This window comes from Quercus robur, chromosome 2 (genome assembly GCF_932294415.1).
Source record: "Quercus robur chromosome 2, dhQueRobu3.1, whole genome shotgun sequence".
NCBI classification, from domain to species: Eukaryota; Viridiplantae; Streptophyta; class Magnoliopsida; order Fagales; family Fagaceae; genus Quercus; species Quercus robur.
In genome coordinates, this window is record NC_065535.1 from 711,205 (window position 1) to 731,213 (window position 20,009).

General features: G+C 37.6%; 2 protein-coding genes across 6 annotated transcripts; one reads left to right on the forward strand and one right to left on the reverse strand.

Moving 5' to 3' along the window:
• Positions 1–475: 475 nt before the first annotated feature.
• Positions 476–4,455, reverse strand: LOC126707996 (cytokinin riboside 5'-monophosphate phosphoribohydrolase LOG8). Of its 5 annotated transcripts, none has more exons than XM_050407797.1 (9): positions 4,249–4,455; positions 4,000–4,155; positions 3,228–3,325; positions 3,062–3,092; positions 2,674–2,773; positions 2,441–2,511; positions 2,217–2,360; positions 1,423–1,524; positions 476–867 (listed from the first exon to the last, which is right to left on the reverse strand). In XM_050407797.1, exons 2-8 carry the CDS (start codon positions 4,111–4,113, stop codon positions 1,432–1,434), a joined length of 651 nt encoding a protein of 216 aa, XP_050263754.1. In that variant the 5' UTR covers positions 4,114–4,155; positions 4,249–4,455; the 3' UTR covers positions 476–867; positions 1,423–1,431. The 5 variants fall into 5 exon arrangements, with proteins under 5 accessions (XP_050263754.1, XP_050263768.1, XP_050263776.1 ...); XM_050407811.1 differs by lacking the exon at positions 476–867 and adding an exon at positions 869–1,264; XM_050407819.1 differs by lacking the exon at positions 476–867 and having other exon boundaries at positions 1,274–1,524; positions 4,000–4,175.
• A 7,086-nt stretch (positions 4,456–11,541) lies between these two features.
• Positions 11,542–13,019, forward strand: LOC126716154 (uncharacterized). The gene is made up of 3 exons (XM_050417185.1): positions 11,542–11,940; positions 12,058–12,432; positions 12,549–13,019. Exons 1-3 carry the CDS (start codon positions 11,542–11,544, stop codon positions 13,017–13,019), a joined length of 1,245 nt encoding a protein of 414 aa, XP_050273142.1.
• The last annotated feature ends 6,990 nt before the right edge of the window (positions 13,020–20,009 follow it).

The following is a 20,009-nucleotide window of genomic DNA, read 5'->3' on the forward strand; positions in this document are numbered from 1 at the left end:
AATTTTCATCCATGTGCCTCGCACAGTTGACTAACTTAGTAACTTCACAGCAAAGTCAGCCCATTCCTAACTCACCCATCTAGTCATTAGCGGTAAATTAACTCTTCTTTATCAACAACAAATTTCAGATGTGTTTTTGTACTTTTCTTTAAAAGTCTGTAAATACCAATAATAGGAATTTTTTGAACAAGTTGCTTAAATTTCTCATATTGGAAGATGATCCTGAAACTTGTATGAACATTTGTCATAGTTTGCCAAGGAAGCTAAAGTTGTTGTGAACATGGATTGAATTCCCAAGGAAGCTAAAGAGAGTAAGGGAGAAAAATAATTAAGGATGAATCGCTCAACAAATTTTTTTTTTTTTTTGGGTCAAACTCTATGCTTCTAACTTATTCAGAAAAGGTGGTAGGCAACACCATCTTCTTCTGAATATAAATTAGGAGGGAGACATTTCTTGAAGTTATTAATCATGACATGAACAAGAAATCAACTAAATAAATAAACAGAAATAAATTTCTATATTTTAATTATACTACTTTTTCCACCCAAAATTCAATCCTTTTTAAGTTCTAAAAAAGGGGTTAATTAATTTTATAAACAGCACCCTGGTATCTCATGTAACTGGACCATGATCCAGGCTTGTACAAAGCATTCTTGGGCATGTAGCTCTAAGAATACTCACTCTTTTTGGTGGCTCGATGGTAAATTTGCAGCACCTCCTTGAGGGATGCTGTAGAATCTAGTTGCAAAGAGGTTACCTTCACTTTGGCATCACTAATCCTCTCTTCCTCCCAACTTTTAAAACAATAAATGCACCAATTGCTCCCAGTTAGCTTCTCCCTGTTAGTAGGTACTAGGAGGCACAAGCTGCTTCAAAAAAATAACTTAAGAATGAAATTATTTGACATTATCAAATCAAAAGAATAACTAGAAGGAAGCTTCCTTAAGATGTTCTCTAGTATGTTTACTAAATGAATGTGATTTAGAATTGAATGTTCCTTTGATGGTTTCATGCGTGGATCTCATGATGAAGTCATCTTTAGGTTACTGGTATTCAATAGCTTCACCAAAAGTCCAAGTTGTCCTCAAATCAGCTATCTAGTCCAATTAAGCCACTAAATTGTGGGACCTCTCACCACTTACTAGAAGATTCTGTACTATTTCATATCAGCGCTTCCCATTTCAAAGTATCTTTGCCCTTTAGCAAGTGGAACCAACCAGATATGACTACAGAACAGTGTTTCAATTGACCATAAAGCAAAGACTATAAAACAGCAAGGAAAAAAAATTACTACACTTCAAATCACAAAGGCCGACAAAAGTACATAGTAATGAACAATATATGGTCCCATCTATATAGATTCTTCCACATATTTAAATGATGATGAATCACATCAGGAATCAATTAGGAGAAAGACCTACCAATAATAATCACTGTGCATTTTCTTTTCCTGGATAATTACCAAGTTGCTCCATCTGCCAGCTTTCATGAGGAGCAACATGTTCATGGAAAGGAGTGTATTGCTGCAAAAGTATATCAAAGAATTAGATGACAGATATAGCACAAAGACTTTATTACAATTTATAGCATCTCCCTGTAAAAAATTTGAAACAAAATTTCATGCTAGCCTGCTAATGGAATGTATACCATGCAAATATACCCTCTTTTTCATATGACAAAACAGAGGGTGCCATAAAGGAAGGGGGAGCAAGGAAATGTGTCCTCATTTATTCTTGGTACTTATATGATAACGAATAAGAGGTGGCCATAACACCTGGCATTGACAATATATATGTCCAATTGGCCCCACTAACTAACATGACTCAAATTTATGTGATAGGCAGGTCATTTATAATGCTAAGAACTCCACAAACTCAGTGATATTTTCTTAGAAAATTTGGTAAAGCTCATCCATGTGATAGACAGCTTAGCCATTTGATAGATAGTAATTTAAGAAGTTCCACAATTTCAGTAAGGTTTGGTTTTTTTTTCATAGGAAATCTGGTCACACTTTATCCGTCTCTTGTGCTTGGGGGAAGCAATGAATGTGTGTTAGAATTGTAACTAGAATTTATAAGCTAATCTTGTATCTCTCTCTCTCTCTCTTCCCCCCCCCCCCCCCCCCCCCCCTTTAAGAAGGAAAAAAAAGAAGGAAATGTTTCCTTCCTATAACAAAGCCTAATTGACTATGTGGGAAAATTAGTTATAAGGATACCTCCATCTTCATCATTAGTTCTTTGGCAGTTGGAGCAGAGACAACTATATGCCGAGCACCTGGTTTGATGAATCCTTCTTCAACGCCATTGTCAAATAATGCCAGCAAGCAATTATAGTACCCATCAACATTTAGCAGACCAACCTATAGAAATAAAATCCAGTTACAACCTTGGTAATTTTCCAATTCTTTTAGATCTTCAAATATAAAAATTGATAAGTTACTGGTTTCTTATGAATTCCAAGTTGGGCCCACGTTATCATCTCCAACAGCTCTTCCATAGTTCCATATCCTCCTAAAACCACCAAAAAAGAAAAAGATATGTTGGCAAAAAAAACTCTTGAGAATAACAATTTTGAGTTTATAAATGAAAATCAACAGAGTTTCAAGTAGCAACATATTTAAGGTGAGTGCTTATTTTCTTTTGATTACAGATGAGAACTTTCCAGGTGATTACCTGGAAGAGCAATAAAGGCATCAGCTTCTCGAGCCATTGCAGCTTTACGCTCATGCATGTCTGTAACAGTTCTTACTTCTCCAACAGTTTGACCAGATATCTGTCAGCATTATCCACAATACACTAGACCAAGTGAATAAGTTTTTCAACTACCAACATATCCAAGTACTTTCCATAGTATAGGTAGCTAATATCATATAGGACCTGATAAAAATTTCTCCCCCTAATTAGGGCTGCTATGAATTAAAATCTGGTGGAATGCATACTGTTTATTATATACTCCAAAGAAACTTCATTTGCATTGCAAGGACTTTGGGGAAAAAGAAAAAACAATAAAAAAAGCATTCTAGTTCAATCCATACATAAACAGATAAAAGAGAACAGATACCTCAAGAGGCATGAGAGCTGTTGGAATGACCCTGTACATGAAACACAATTACAAATTTCATCAGTGATACAATGTGTTCAATGAACACCTATCTTGCATTTGATGACAGGATTATCAATGAAAGATATGGACAATGTACTGTTGAACACATGTTTCTTAGTTATACCCGAGAACATGGCAACCTCCATCATACACTGTCTGAGATATCAAACCCATCAACCCAACACTTCCTCCACCATACACCAAGTCTATCCTCCTCTTCACCTGTTACAGACAGCCATAAAGTTAACACCAACCACACATAATCCTTTTAGAGTAACCCTATCAAGGATAGCGGCCAACCCAAGAACATCATGTTAACTATACATGAAATGCACAATTCACAAAACTCATCAATGTGTAAAACTTTTAGTCAAATTAATGTCCTGTGACCATAAATCACAATCCACTAATAGTGTCATTACCAAACAGAACTGTGCCCAACACATCAACCTATCATTTCACAACTCCAAGCTCATTTTTAGGCCAAAGCCCAAAACCAAAGTACAGCTCCATTATCTTTAAAAAAGCAATCCCAGTTTTCAAAATATCAAGCACCTAGTACACAGAACTTAAAGATGATTACAATACCATTAAAAAGAACACGTTTTGAAAACATACAACAGTCCCAGTTCAAAATATCAATCGCCCAGTACACAGAACCTAAAGATGAATACAATATCATCAATAAGAAAGAACACATTTTGAAAACATACACCAGTCCCAGTTCAAAATATCCAACACCCAGTACTCAGAACCTAAAGACGAATACAATATCATTAAAAAGAGCACGTTTTGAAAACATACAAATACAAATACAAATACAATAGACCCAAAGCTTGAGACTCTACACTGACCTTAAGCAAAGGAAGAGAGTAACAAAAGAAAAACAAACAAACCAGTTCATTGCCTAATTCAAGAGCGGCATCACTGAAGACTTTTCTGTGGCCGGAGTTGCTCCCACAGAAAACACAAACCCTCCTGAACTTGCTTTTTGTATTGCCTTCTTCCATTTACGATTGCTTTTCTCTTTTCCTTTTTTTTTTCAATTCAATCTCAAAACACAAAGCCAAACCTTGTTAAGCAGATAACAAATATATACATACATATAATTATATTACTTCTATTACAAACACCCCAATACTTACAAAAATAAACGTCACCCAATAAAAGAAACCTATGAAAGACTTCCTTTTTGGATGAGTATCTATAAAATACTTCAAAAAGACAATCTGGGTTGATCTTAAAGTGATGAACACGGCAATTGAATTCAAGTAAAATAGATGGGTCTTTATATATTTGGTGAATGGGAGCAAAAGAAGCCCACATGCTCCATTTCCTTTCTAATCCAACGTCTTTGTGTCGGCTATATATATATATATATATAAATCAATCTTTTTTCTATATATTTTTTGTATGGATTAAGTAGATACTATATAATTTGATAATTAGAGTTAGAGATCATTTTTCAACCGTTGAAGCTACGTTATAAACAGTGAAGAAATCCTATAAAGCTCTAAACAAGTATATAAATTCCCGATTCTATAAATAAATAAATATATATATATATATATATATATTAATATCCATCGTTATTTTCTTTGGGTGTGTTTGGATATCGCTTATTTTGCTGAAATTGAAAATTTATCGCTGAAAGTATTATAGATAAATAAAGGTAAAAATTAGTTAAAAAAGTACAATGAGGTCTATGAATAATACCAAAAAGTGCAGTGAGACCCTATAAATAATAGTAAAAATAAGTTAAATGGTAAAATAATTTTAAGTTTTCAGCCAAATCCAAATGCACGTTTAGTGATTGTAAACCCTGTATTGCTATTTTATACCATCAAGCCACGAAAGTAGAACGGGGTATTACTCAAAAAGATATTTTAAAAATATTTTACAACTCAGCTACATTAACTTTAGCAAGATTGTGTTTTTTTTTTAAATAGTTTTTTATTGTCTCTCATCTCTTTTATATTTTTTCTAATTATTTTTTTCTCTCCTTTCTCTCTTTATTGTTTCTCACCTCTTTTTAAATAGTTTTTTTAATTTTCTCTCACCTCTTTTAGGTTATATTATTTTATTGTGTAAATATATTATTTTAATGTATTTTATAATAAAATAAAAACTAAAATATTATGTATATTATAAAATAAGATAGTATAATAGATAAAGTAGATTTTTAAATAATTAAAATAGAGCATTTTTTGCAATCACAATGCTAATGCCTACGTAAGAGTTTTTATGTGTGTGAATTGTAGAAGTCCAAAAAAGAGAGTGGACTAGGCAAAAAGAAGACAAAGGTTAAGGTTACTGTCACGGTTGGACTTGACTTCTTATATAACACAACAATCTTGTAATTACCATGATGTTGCTATTTTTAATCATATTAATATTGATTGCACATTATAACATTTTAAAATCATTGAGTGTCCTTGAGCCACCCTACAATCTAATCTTTACCATGACAATGATGTATGTGACATGTTTTTTTGTGTGTATTTCTTTAAAAACAATAATAAACTAGTTGTTAACATGTGCGATGCACAGGATAGTTAAATAAAAATTAAAAATATTTATTTTGCTTAAAAGTCTATGACTTGACTTAAAAAAATGTATAACTTGAAAATGAATGAAAATAAGTAATTTTTTATTCAATATAATAGTTTAGAAAAATTATTTTTCTAAACTATTATTGGTTCCACATAACACATCTTCGCATGGGTTATTCTATGGTGATGACTTCACATAATACTCAATTGCAATTAAATCTACTATTTATCACCAATTTAATTTATGTTATCTTGATAGTAGATCTACAAATTGTATTCTCATATCCTTAGAGCTTGCTACACCATTATTATTATCTATATATCATATAAAACCGAGACCCTTGACTTTTTGAGAGACTTACATTAGAATTAGGATTAAAAAAATAATTATAATTTTTTTTAATTAGACCTCACATTAGAATTAAAAAATAAAAATAAAAATAAAAAAAGACCCACTTTAGGTTTCAAAAAAAAAAAAAAAAAGACTCGCGTAAAAATTAATAAAAAAAATTAGGATTAAGGAAAAAAGAGAGAGACTCCTGTTAGAACTCTCTCTTCCCTCCTCAAATTTTCTGCAATTTGATGCTATAAAATTGCAAGAATTAAATCAAATTATAAAATATAAAAAATAAAATGTTGATGTGGAAAATTGTGGAGAGCTCAACCAAAAGTCAAAGATTTCGATTTTATATATATACTAGTCCGTGCGATGCACGGCTTAATAAAAAAATCATATGTAAATTAAATGCATTGATAAAAAAAATCATATATAAATTAAAAAAAATATATTTTGATGTTAAATATAGATTATAAAAAATGAAAAATTATTTTAATTAGAATTGAATGTAAAAAAAAAAAAAAGGGATTTATTTATGAAATACTCTACTAATTAAGTAGTGAGAAACTTGAAACTCTAAATTAATTATCCAAATACATAATATATGTAGTGTGTTTGAATAAAATATATTGTACATCATTAGGTAACCACCACAACATTATTTATCAAAAGAGAATAACTCATGATTTAGAAAGCAAACCAACATATGAATCTACCTTTCTTAAAAGAGTTTAAAAATTTGTCCTTCCAAATTCATAAAATGCAAGTTCTAGGCTTCTAGCTCATAATAAGAGTAAGATAAAACAAAGTATAGAAAAGAAAAGTTCCTATAAACAATAGAAGACGCAATATATATGTATACACGTACCAAAGACATACACTCGTAGAAAATAACATTTATAGATTTAACTAAAGGCTCTATTTATTATTATCATTGAATTTATTGCTCATTACTCATGAATTAGAATGCAGCATTGTGAAAAAAAAAAAAGGAAAAGAAAAGAAAAGAAATACATACCTGTGTAGCTAGAGGAAGAAATGTTTCCTTCGAAATTCAGGGATTCACAATTTGGTGTGAGTTTACACGAAGAAGAAGAGGATATATTATAGAAGAAGAAGATAAGAATAAAGAAAAACCTATTACATATAAAACACTATTTATGTCGTAGGGGTGTTAGGCCCAGGAGCCCATACTTATGTATATATTGGGCCAGGGGCCCAATTCGAGGATGGGTAAGCACTTTCATAAGGATCCGTGTTAGTAAGTGAAGAGGTGAAATCCGGTTAAGATCATCCAGAAGGGTGGTCCGAGGAAGAATCCCTCCTCGGCTGAGATAAGCTGAGGTTAGAAGGTGTGGTCTGCCATCAAGAGTAACATTCTGGATCATTCCATGAATGGAGATAAGTATCAGGAAGGAATAGGATAGAGAAAGGTCATGAAATATCTCAAGGGAAAATTGCTACCATTGTATTAAATGCTCTGCAGCTAACTCTTTGGCCACATTGATGAGGAAGTGATACCTAAACAATAACTTTCAGGTTTACAGCTACTACCTAAAGATTTTAGGAAGGTGCTGATGGGAGAAGGATCAACACCTACAATTTGATCTGCACGTGGAAGGTGGAGATGAAAGGGGAAGATAGTATAAAGTGGAAGAAAGACTTTGAGAGTAGGGGATCGAGAAACTAAGGGAAAGTACTATAACAACCAAGAATTGTATTTGTAATCAAACTTAAGAGAAATATATAAGAACTGATCTCCTCGGACCGTGCCGAGTACGATTTTCTTTAGTTTAAATTTGTCTGTCTTCATTTTCTTGTCATTTGAATCCACTTTAGTGGTTATCTGATTTATGAAAGCTCAGTTTTTCAACCCACTCTTTACAAATTTAATGTTTTGGGCTTTTTGGACCTAAGTCCATCCACCTTTTAGACTAGAGACTCAAATCTAGTCTTTACATATGTAATTACATATTTTTTTTCCTGATAAAATTATATTTGTGGGAGTAGTGTTATATATTTGTGGCAGAAGTGTTACTTCATTATCTCTAAAAAAAATTTCATATCCACAATTAAGCTTTTTTATTTATCTAAAAAATTATTAAAAAAATAGAGAAAAAGTTGATAAGAATAACTTTTTTTTTTTTGTTTGTTGAGAAAGTTGATAAGAATAATTAGATTGTGTTATTTCTATATATCTAAAAAAACTGCAATTTTTTAGTTAATAGAATTTAACTTAAACTCAAACTTATGCCTTCCCTTTTATATTGTGCGTTTAATTTTTAAAATTTTTTTTAATCTAGTTTTTTTTAGGGGTTTCTTTTTGTGGGGGAGGATTTGTTCCAAGCCTGCAAGCATTTTGTCTACTTTAGGGCCGAAGGACCCACACAACTTTGTTCTTTGCAAGCAACGTGAGCAGTTTTTGAGACTTGCTCTCACATGTGTTGTAGTGGTACACTCTTGCCTTCAGCTAAGGCTTATAAGGCATGAGTGGGGCGCATCTTTCTTCGATGTGGGAGCAAGTCTTAAAAACTGCTCACGTCGCTTGCAAAGAATAAAGCCGTGCGGGTCCTTTGGCCCCAAAGCGGACAAAATGCTTTTGGGCTTGGAACAAATCCTCCCCCACACTTTTAATGTAGTTTAGGTCCTTTAGGGTAGTTTCAAAGCTATCCCATAAAAAAATGAACTATATATATATACAGGTGAAAAGAGGGAAAAATTAGTGTAGGGACACGATTATTTAACGGCCCAAGAATGACGGTGGGCTCGCACATGAAAGATCCCTTACAATATGATTTGTAGAGAGTGGGCTTGAAAGGCTTGCTCTGGATCGCTGGGAAACGGTCCGGTCCTGACTTTAGGGAGGGGGCTCATGTAGAAGGTGGTTTGGCCTGAACATCCGGGCCATACAACGATGTAGCCTGAAGGGTTGGACTCCTCGGACTTAGTCCGAGGAGCAGCGAGTTCTTCCCCTCCCCTTTGTCTCTTGGCTTTCGTTTCCTTTTATACTCGTATTTTTTCCTCTCTTTAGGGTCCACGTGTAAGCTTTACCTTCGGGACAGAGGACTTGTCCTATCAGCCCATACCTCAAGTGGTTGGGAGTAGACGTAAAGGTTGAATTGCTTGGTCAAGAATAGGGGCTTGTCAGGCACAGAGTTCTCCACTACAGTAGGGGCAGTCTTTTCACTTATCCTATCCGTGCCTTAAGCTTATCCTTGACAATAGGTTTCCTCATATCAGGTCCTGGGCCTTGATATATAGAGCGGGCCTGGGCCATGAATTTTCTGGCCCACAATTAGGTTGTGATGTTTCTATCTAAAAAAATTACAATTTTTTAGTTGATAGAATTGAACTTAAACTCAAACTTATGCCCTCCCTCTTATATTGTACGTTTAATTTTAATTTTTTTAAATGTGTTTTTTTAGGGGTTTCTTTTGATGTAGTTTAGATCCTTTAGGATAGTTACAAAGCTATCTCATAAATTACGAACTATATATATACACATGAAAAGAGGGAAATTTTTTGATGTTTAGAATTTGGATTGTAATTAAATTAAGATTTTTATCAACTTAGAAATTATAGGAGAAGAAAAATTATATATATATATATTTTTTAAATCTAAAAATCTAAAAAAATTTCTGCAATTTGGTGCCGTCACTTAACGCAACCATGACTTTTAAGCCCAACTTTAATTATATATTATATGATTATATGATATATAGTTATGCATTTTTAACAATGATTATTATCATTATTATTGTTATCCGGTTTTCTTCATTCTTTAGGGAAAGTGATTAAAATTAAATATTTTTTTATCTCTATCTCCATGAATGCATTTGCCTCTATGATAATTAATTTAGTTATCAACTTCATAAGATAAAAAAGGGGGAACGAGGCATTGATGACTAAAACTCTTTTGTGCAAATTATTAAAAAGATATATATTTTTTGAATTTTTAAAATTAAAAAAAAATATCACATTGAGTATAAAGAATTTCATAATAAGATATGTACTCTTAATTAAACATGATAATCAATGTGATAATATACTATTATACAATTCAGTAATGTTCTCCTATAAAAATTTACCTTGTGAGATGAAATCTGTAGGGGCCAATTATCTAGAAGGTACAATTAAAACTATATGAATTGGGCCTATGGCCCAATCCGAGGATATTAACCAATCTGAGGATGGTCAAGTAAATTTATAATGGAAATGGTATAAGAAAAAGAAATAAAGATTGTATGTGATAGTCCAAAATACGTCCGAGAAGAAAAGTCATCTCGGAAACGGATATCCGAGGTTAGTAAGAACGTCTTATCATCCTAGACATTCTTCAAGGTTGCATCACAACTAGGAGTCGGACATTGGATAAGGGATGAGCAAAGGGAGGCAACAAATATCTTCAAAAGCTGCTACCTTCACATTAAATGCCTCCCAACTAACTCTCTGGCCGCATTAATGTGGAGGTGATACTTGACCAGTGGTCAAGCAGCCTTACAGCTACTAGTTGATGGTTCTGGGAGGTGTTGGATGGGACAAGAAGGAGTTCCTAGAATCTAACCTACACGTGTATGGTAGAGATGATACCAAGATTGCAGTATATAGCATGGGAAGGTGGCCTAAAGAAAAGGGATCGAAAAAAAAATCAAGAAATCCTTGTAATAATACTTTGAACTCTTGTAACTTTGTTTATCAACAAGACATTATAACATAGCTCCACAGGCCATGCCGAGGACAGATTTCCTTATCTTATTTGTGTTTAATGCTCTTAAATCAACAACTATTATTGTCTTTCTTCTGGAATAGAACTAGTTCTTTCACTCACGCTTTACAAATTCATTGTTTGGGCTTGTTGGATTAAAACTCAATCCTATATTGGGTCCAATCCAAATTTGGTCCTTACAGTTGGCGCCATCTGTGAGAAAGACTTGATCTATTCTGAAAGGGATTTAGGCACAACGTTTAAGATGGAAGAAGCAGGTCCACACCAAGTAATGACAGGACCGCACTAGGTGGATGCTAATCTACACCAAGTAGAGTCAAGGGGGTCTCAACATAGCAATCCACGTAGGAGCCTCGAACGGAGAGGAGATCGGGAGGGAAGTGTGCACACAACTCATACTAGTAAAAGCCAGTCTCGAGGGAAGAGCCGTGTTTCCCATACAAAGAATGATAGAGACATGCAACGTGAAATTGATGAATCGAAGAGGGAATTGCACCACGCACGGTGAAGACATTCATCACCCAACTCCGAGCTGTCCTCTGAGGAGACAGATGGTACTAGTTATAGACGGAGATCCAAAACTCTGCCTAGCGAGACTTTCTCCTACGGCGAGGAGTATCACCATAGACGTAGATATAAGAGCCCACCTCGCAGAGGCCTAGGGAACGATGCCATGAACAAGGCGTTGAGTTAGGTTTCTAAGTCACCCTTCACACGAAACATAGAAGGTGCAAGCCTTCCTCGGCGATTCCATCAGCCTACGTTCACCATTTATAATGATCGAACAGACCCAGTGGAACATGTCAGTCATTTCAATCAAAGGATGGCCGTTCATTCTAAAGATGAGGCTTTGATGTGTAAGGTCTTTCCGTCTAGCTTGGGCCCAGTGGCGATGAGATGGTTCAATGATTTAAGAGCGAATTCTATTGACTCTTTTAAGAAACTCACTCGGGCCTTTGGTGCTCGCTTTATCACTTGTAACAGGGTTCCTCGGCCTTTGGGATCCTTGTTATCTATGTCTATGCGGGAGGGGGAAACTCTGAAGGCCTACTTAGATAGATACTGGGAGATGTTTAACGAAATAGACGGAGACTATGACGATGTGGCAATTAGTACTTTCAAGGCTAGCCTCCCAACCGAGCATGACCTGAGGAAATCTCTGACTGGTAAGCCTGTTACCAGTGTGCGCCAACTTATAGATCGAATTGACAAGTACAGAAGGGTAGAGGAAGACCAAATATAGGGGAAAGGAAAGGCTAAGGTGATCCCTCAGGAGAGGAGGGATTTCAGGTCAGACCGGTACAATAATAACTGACCTCGGAAAAATTTTGTTGGGCAGCCAGGATCTGCCAACACTCAAGTGGTTAATGTCGTATTCCGAAAACCAGTACAACAGGTTTTGGAGAAGATTAAAAATGAGTCGTTCTTTAAATGGCCGAACAAGATGGCAGGAGATCCTATGAGGCGCAATCAAAACCTTTACTGCCAATATCATCAGGATCATGGGCACACTACCGAGGATTGCAGAAACTTGTGGGACCATCTAGACCAACTAGTCCAGGAAGGGAAGTTAAAGCAACTCTTGCATCATTCCAGTGGTCGGGGAAGTCAAACGGGTTCGGAGTTTCGGGGAGATGCTTCTTCAAGACTCCCTCTTGGCACAATAAATGTCATTTTTGCTGCCCCAGGGAGGATTGGATCTTGTCCTTCCAGAGTAATGTTAGTATCTTGTTACCCAGCTGAGGAATCTAGCTCAATGCCTAAGAGAGTCAAGATGGGCATCCCACTGGTGTTAGGTTTTCAGATGAGGACAAACTTGGAACCATACAGTCCCATGATGATGCTTTAGTGGTCACACTTAGAATTGGTGGGTACAATAAGAAAACGGTGATGATTGACCAGGGCAGCGGAGTTGAGATAATGTATCCTGACCTATATAAGAGGCTAAATTTGAAACCTGAAAACTTAACAGCCTACAGTTCTCCTCTGATGAGTTTTGAAGGTAAAATGGTCGTTCCGAAAGGTCAGATCAGATTACCTGTGCAGACCGGCCCGGATGTGGTGGAGGTGGATTTCATTGTTGTAGATGCTTTCTCTCCATACACGGCCATTATGGGCAGACCCTGGCTTCATACCCTGGGGGCCGTCTCCTCTACTCTTCACCAGAAGATGAAGTACCCATCTGGAGGCCAGGTCTTGGAGATATTAGGAAATCAATCTACAGCTAGACAATACCTGGTAGCGGCCATCCAACATCGGCCTAAGGCTGAAATCTCGGCCACCGCTGATAATGGCTTATAGCAAACAGAAACTCCGGCGTTGCCCTTCAATGAACTAGCCGACGAAGCAAAATGTGAGGATCTAGAGAGGGTAATTGTTGGCGATGATCCAGATAAGTTCTTTTAGGTTGGAGCTCAATTGCCTCTACAGGAGAGGGAACAATTAGTTGAGTTCCTTAGAAAAAACGTTGATGTGTTCGCATGGAGCGCGTATGAAGCCCTGGGTGTAGATCCAAGTTTCATTTGTCATCATTTGAATGTTAACCCTTCCATCACTCTGAAGAGACAGCCACCTCGGCGTTCGTCAAAAGAGCACGCTGATGCTGTCAGAAATGAAATAACAAAGCTCAAACAAGCAGGGGCTATCAAGGAAGTTTTCTATCCTCAGTGGTTAGCTAATACGGTGGTGGTGAAAAAGAAAACTGGGAAATGGCGTGTGTGTGTGGACTTCACGGACCTCAATAAGGCTTGTCCCAAAGATCCTTTCCATATGCCTCGGATAGATTAGTTGGTGGATGCGACGGTAGGCCATCCTCGGATGAGTTTTTTGGATGCCTTTCAAGGATATCACCAAATACCATTAGCACTGAACGATCAGGAAAAAACAGCTTTCGTCACTCCCACTGGAAACTATCACTACAAAGTGATGCCCTTTGGTTTGAAAAATGCAGGGTCTACTTATCAATGGATGATGACTAAAATGTTCGAACCACAGTTGGACAGGAGTATTGAAGTCTATATTGATGATATGGTTGTAAAGAGCGAGGTGGTGTCTGAGCATGTGGGAGACCTTACTAACATTTTTGGAATTCTGAGAAAGCACAAGTTACGCCTAAATGCTTCTAAGTGTTTGTTTGGTGTAGGCTCGGGAAAGTTTTTGGGCTACATGGTGACTCATAGGGGAATTGAGGTGAACCCTGATCAGATTAGGGCCATTAATAGCTTGCTACCACCTTGGAACCCCAAGGAGGTCCAGAAATTGACCGAGATGACTGCTGCTTTAAACCGATTTATTTCCAAATCAACAGATAGGTGCAGACCTTTCTTCCTTCTGCTACATAAATGGAAGGGATTTGAATGGACCGAGAAGTGTGTTGCAGTATTTCAATAGCTCAAAGAGTACCTATCTTGGCCACCCATCATGTCCAGTCCTTAGGTGGATGAGGTCCTATTTGCCTACTTGGAGGTAGCCTCCCATGCGATGAGTTTTGTTTTGATATGAGTAGACAGTGGCATCCAATGACCAGTCTATTACGTAAGTAAGTCACTTCATGAAGCCGAGGTGCGGTATTTACCATTGGAGAAGGCCATCTTGGCAGTAGTGCATGCTACATGAAAACTCCCCCACTACTTCCAGGCGCACATCGTGGTTGTTCTAACTCAATTACCGCTCAACTCAATACTTCGGAGCGCGGATTATACCGAAAGGATTGCCAAATGGGGCACAATTCTAGGAGCTTTTGATATCAAGTATATGCCTCGTACCTCTGTAAAAGGCCATGTCCTTGCCGATCTAGTAGCCGAGTTTGCTGAATTTCCTGAAGAAATAGATGTGAAGCAACATGGCATGGATGAAAAATCAGTTGGCCTAATCTCCGCACAATATCCCTCACCCTGGAAAGTATATGTGGATGGAGCAGCAAACCAACGGGGATCAGGAGTGGGGCTGGTTCTGGTATCTCCTTAGAAGATCACCATTGAAAAATCTTTGAGGTTGGGGTTCTCGGCTACAAACAACGAAGCAGAATATGAAGCTTTGTTGATGGGAATGACGATGGTTCAGAAAATGGGTGGAAAGACAATGAAAATGTTCTCATATTGAAGACTGGTCGTAGGCCAGGTAAAAGGGGAATTGGAAGCTCGAGATACAAGAATGCAAGAATATTTGGGCCAAGTTAGGCGTATACAAACAAAGTTTGAATCCTTCGACTTATCGCATATCCCCAGAAGTGGAAATACCCATGCAGACTCCTTGGCTACCCTTGCCATTTCCTCAGCACAGGATTTGCCCCGAGTGATACTTGTCGAAGACTTATGCACCCCTATCCCAACAAAGAGAGACTTGCTCCAGGTCCATCAAATCAAGTTAGGGCCGAGTTGGATGGATCCTATACTGCTATTTCTTGAAAGGGATACATTACCTGAGGAGAAGTTAGAAACTGAGAAAGTACGAAGGAAAGCTCTTCGGTTTTGGATGTCCGATGACAAAAAGTTGTACAATCGTTCTTTTTCTAGACCATATCTGCTTTGTGTACATCTCGATGCATCAGAATCACTCCTAGAAGAACTACATGAAGGAATTTACGGAAGTCACACAGGAGGAAGATCTTTATCTCACCGGGCCATTACTCAAGGATACTGGTGGTCGGGCATGCAAAAGGAAGCACAAGAATATGTTAGAAAATGTGATCAGTGTCAGAGATTCGCGCCAAACATTCACCAGCCTAGAGGAGTTCTCAATCCTCTTTTCAGCCCTTGGCCTTTTGCTCAATGGGGTTTAGATATTGTAGATCCTTTCCCTAAAGCACTAGGAAATAAAAAGTATCTGCTAGTCGGCACAGATTATTTCACCAAGTAGATTGAAGCTGAACCTTTGGCTAATATCAGAGATGTGGATATCAAAAGGTTTATCTAGAAGAATATCGTTACTAGATTCGGGGTCCCCCATACCCTTATCTCGGATAATGGCCTTCAATTTGATAGCAAAGCCTTCAGGCGGTACTGTTCCGATCTGGGGATAAAGAATAAATATTCCATTCCAGCCTATCCACAAGGAAATGGGCAAGCTGAAGCTGTCACCAAGGTTATAGTGAATGGACTTAAAAAGAGGATGGATGATGCAAAGGGAAAATGGGTGGAGGAATTACCACATGTCCTTTGGACGTATCGAACAGCGCCTTGACGGTCAATAGGAGAGACCCCTTTCTCAATGACATATGGGGCTGAGGCTGTAATCCCTTTGGAAACAGGTTTCCCGACGCTAAGAACAAATGCATTTACCTCGGACGGTAAGGATGGGTTGTTGGAAAAAAGTCTAGACTTGATAGAAGAGCGAAGAGAGAATGCAATGGTCCAACTGGCCTACTACCAGCATAAACTCAAGCAAGGTTATGATACCAATGTAAAGCTAAAACCGTTGGCCTCAAGAGATTTGGTGTTGAGAAAAGTTTTGGGGACTACCAAGAATCCAGCCTGGGGAAAATTAGGGTCTAACTAGGAAGGGCCGTATCGAATCACTTCAGTGACAGGAATAGGTGCGCACTATTTGGAGGATCTAGATGAAAAAACTGTACTCCATCCTTGGAATGTAAACAACCTAAAGAGGTATTATTATTAATAAAAATAGCCCTGTTTAGTTCTTCTTTAATTCGTCCCAATCATGTATCATGTGTTCCCCTATCTATTGAAGTATTAAACAGAAACTAAGTCATGTCAGGTTCCTTGGACCACAGACTTAGTGGAAATTAATATCCTTTGACATCTATTGAAGTATTAAACAAAAACTAAGTCATATCAGGTTCCTCGGACCACAGACTTAGTGGAAATTAATATCCTTTGACATCTATTGAAGTATTAAACAGAAATTAAGTCATGTCAGGTTCCTCGGACCACAGACTTAGTGGAAATTAATACCCTTTGACATCTATTGAAATATTAAACAGAAACTAAGTCATGTTAGGTTTGTCGGACCATAGACTTAATGGAAATTAATACCCTTTGACATCTATTGAAATATTAAACAGAAACTAAGTCATGTCAAGTTTCTCGGACTACAGACTTAGTGGAAATCAATACCCTTTGACATCTATTGAAGTATTAAACAGAAACTAAGTCATGTCAGGTCCCTCGAACCACAGACTTGGTGGAAATTAATACATTTTGACATCTATTGAAGTATTAAATAGAAACTAAGTCATGTCAGGTCCCTCGGACCACAGACTTGGCGGAAATTAATACCTTTTGACATCTATTGAAGTATTAAATAGAAATTAAGTCATGTTAGGCTCCTCGGACCACAGACTTAATGGAAATTAATGCACTATGGTACCTATTAAAATGCTAGTCCAACATGAACTTAAGCATTTAAAGGAAATAAACCCCTGATTCCCTTTCTCGGATCACAAGGTTTGTTATCACCTAATAAAGATGTAGATTGCAATAAGCCCATGAGCATCACTTAAAGTATTCTGGGGTGTCCTGGACTTAGCTTTATTTGATCAAACATTAGAACATTTTCTTGAAGTTAAACTTGTTAGAATTGATAGATTCCAAAATATGTCTTAATCGTACTACGGATTCAATGGTTACAATCCACTCTGATTATCAATTAAAAATATATGTAAACTTTGTTTTTCTCTTGTATAAGCAACTTTGTACTTTCTAGGCGTATGATTATGTTCAAACAAAGGATAGTCAAAATGAAAATTACTTAATATATATATATATATATATATATATAAATATAAATAATAAAACAAATAAAATAAAAATAAAATAAATAACAACTCATACAAATTTGAGAAAGTAAAAATGCATATTTCATGAAAACATGTCTTGGAAAAAAAAACAACAAATTCCATTACAGAACTCATAATTACATTACAAAATGAAGATTCAATGTTTTAATTTTATCTGAAGCCTGTCCTTGGAGGTCTTGTTAGCTAGTTTATTCACTTTAGTAGGAATCGTTTTCTCATTCTCTTTGGGGGCCTTCTCGGTAGGCATAGTAATTGAAGCTAAGGCCTATTCAAAACCTTGGGAAGCTGCCCTATCTTATGGAACCTCTGCAGCCTTGTCCGAGGATGTTTCCTTTGAAACTTCAGGTTCTTTTAACTGCTCCTGCTAATTGGGAGGAAGAGGATCCTGAGGCCGTGCTTCCTCGACTAGGTCAGCAACTGTAGAGGCCACGTCACCTTGAGTGGAAGGAAGGTCCGAGGCTTGTATGGTTGGTGGGAAGTAGATATTTTCTGGCCTTCTCAGCTCAGAAGAAGCCTCAATCCCAGCTTGGTTGAGAGCTTCCTCCCAAGTCTGAGCACAGTAGGTTCGACATACGGCTGGGACCTCTGCCCGTAGGGTATTCTTGGTCTCGGCTACGCCGATGTCATAATCATGCTGTTCAGCCTCATCCCTAGCCCTCTCGGCCTTTACTTTTGCCTTCTCGGCCTCAGCTTTCAACTTCTTAGCCTGATCTTTAAGCTTTTGGGCTTCTTCTAGTTTCTTCCTAAGGGCTGCTATTTGCTCCTTGGAAGAAACCAGCTGATCATTGGCCTCACGCAGGTGCTGCCTTTGATCCTCGGCTTGTCTCTGGGCACTCTCCAGAGCCGAGTCAGCACTCTTCTTGGCCCTTTCCTCCTTAGTCAGATTCTTCCTTAAATATACATTGCTTTGATCAGCAATGTTGAACGATTGCACAGCTGCTACACGCCTTTTCCTCTCGTCGTCCAACTGCTGATAGCAAGAGTTGGTTATCTCCTCAACCCTGAAAGTGGCTTGGACAGCTTGAAAGAAAAGGGTTAGTAACATAACAAATAACCAAAAAAAAAAAAAAGGAGGATAGCAGCATACCATGCCCAAATATCTTTTGAGGTTGAGGAAAACCTCATTCCTCCTGATATTCTGCAGCTCGGCCATATCATTTAGGAGTAACAGAGCCCCCTCCAAAGCTGAGGCAACATGGCATCCAATACCCCCAATGAAATCCCTGAGTGATGCATCATCCCTCAAGGGTTCACCATTGACCATGGGTGCTGGAGGCTAAGCCTGAGGCTCTAGAGGCTAATTATCTCCCCTCTCCACACCTCTCTGCGATGTATGGCTAGTCCTTTGCTGCTTTGCAGCTTTCTAGGTCTCGTCTTCATGAGTAGGACGAGACCTCCCAGCATCCACTACATCTTTTCCCTTTTGCTCTCTCTTCCTTTTCAAATTAGTAGGATCAGGTTTGGATAGCAGAGACAGCTGAGGAGGAGGAAGTGGAGATTTGAGAGGAGGAGGAGGAAGCTTTGGCTGTGCGGATTTCCACAGTGCACCCTTTCCGGGCTGAGATTCTATCAATTCCATCAAACTCCTTTGGGATTTCCTCTGGATACCCATTTCGTCTGAAGTGGTAACTTCTACTTGATGCTGGAAGTCTACGTCGGCAGATATACCCTCGGGAGATGGAGCTTGGTTGAACACTTCAAATTCCTCTGAAGAGTTTGACAAATCTACGATCCCCTCTGGACTTTTTTCTTCTTCTTCTTTTTCTTTTTCTTCTTCTTCCTCTTCCTCAAGAATGAGTTGGGATAAGGATGCTCCTACTAAAGGGGTGGCTACAAAGAGTCGAGTAAGGGGTGTACCTTTAGGAATGGGAATACCCTCTGGAACGACGAATCCTTCATAGGCAACACTAATACGGTAAAGCCGAGGATCGTTGGCCTTTATCACGTACTTGGGGGCTTGAAATGCGAGAGAAATGGGTATGTACCTAAAAATTAGGTGTGCTGCTCGTAATTGACCGTCGGCTTCGTTTACGTACACCTCAGACTATAAAATTCTATGTAGGCTCTCTCTGTTGACTAAGTTGAGCTGGGGTTTGGTAGAACGTTTATCTGCAAAATCATTAAAATTGAAGAAAATTTTTGTCAGAAGCAGAGATAGTGGGAAATAAAAGAGAAACACAAGCCAAGACACATAAATTTACGGCTATACCCCCACCTGGTTCTCCTTCCTTAGTCGGACAGGGTAGGCCATCATGCCATTCCCCAGAAAAGATTAAAAAGTCTTCCTTTAAGCCTTTGTTTGATGTAGGGAGGTACTGGATTAACCTTACTTCGGGATACCTTGACTTAAGGTAATATCCCTGTCCCGTCAAATGATGTAGGTTGTATACCCAATTCACATCATGATGGGTCAAATTTAAGTTCATTCTCTCATTTAGAACTTCTATACTCCCCAATACCCTAAACATATTTGGGGCGCACTGTGTGGGAGATAGCCTAAAGAACCTAAGATAGTTCCTAGTGATGGTACCATG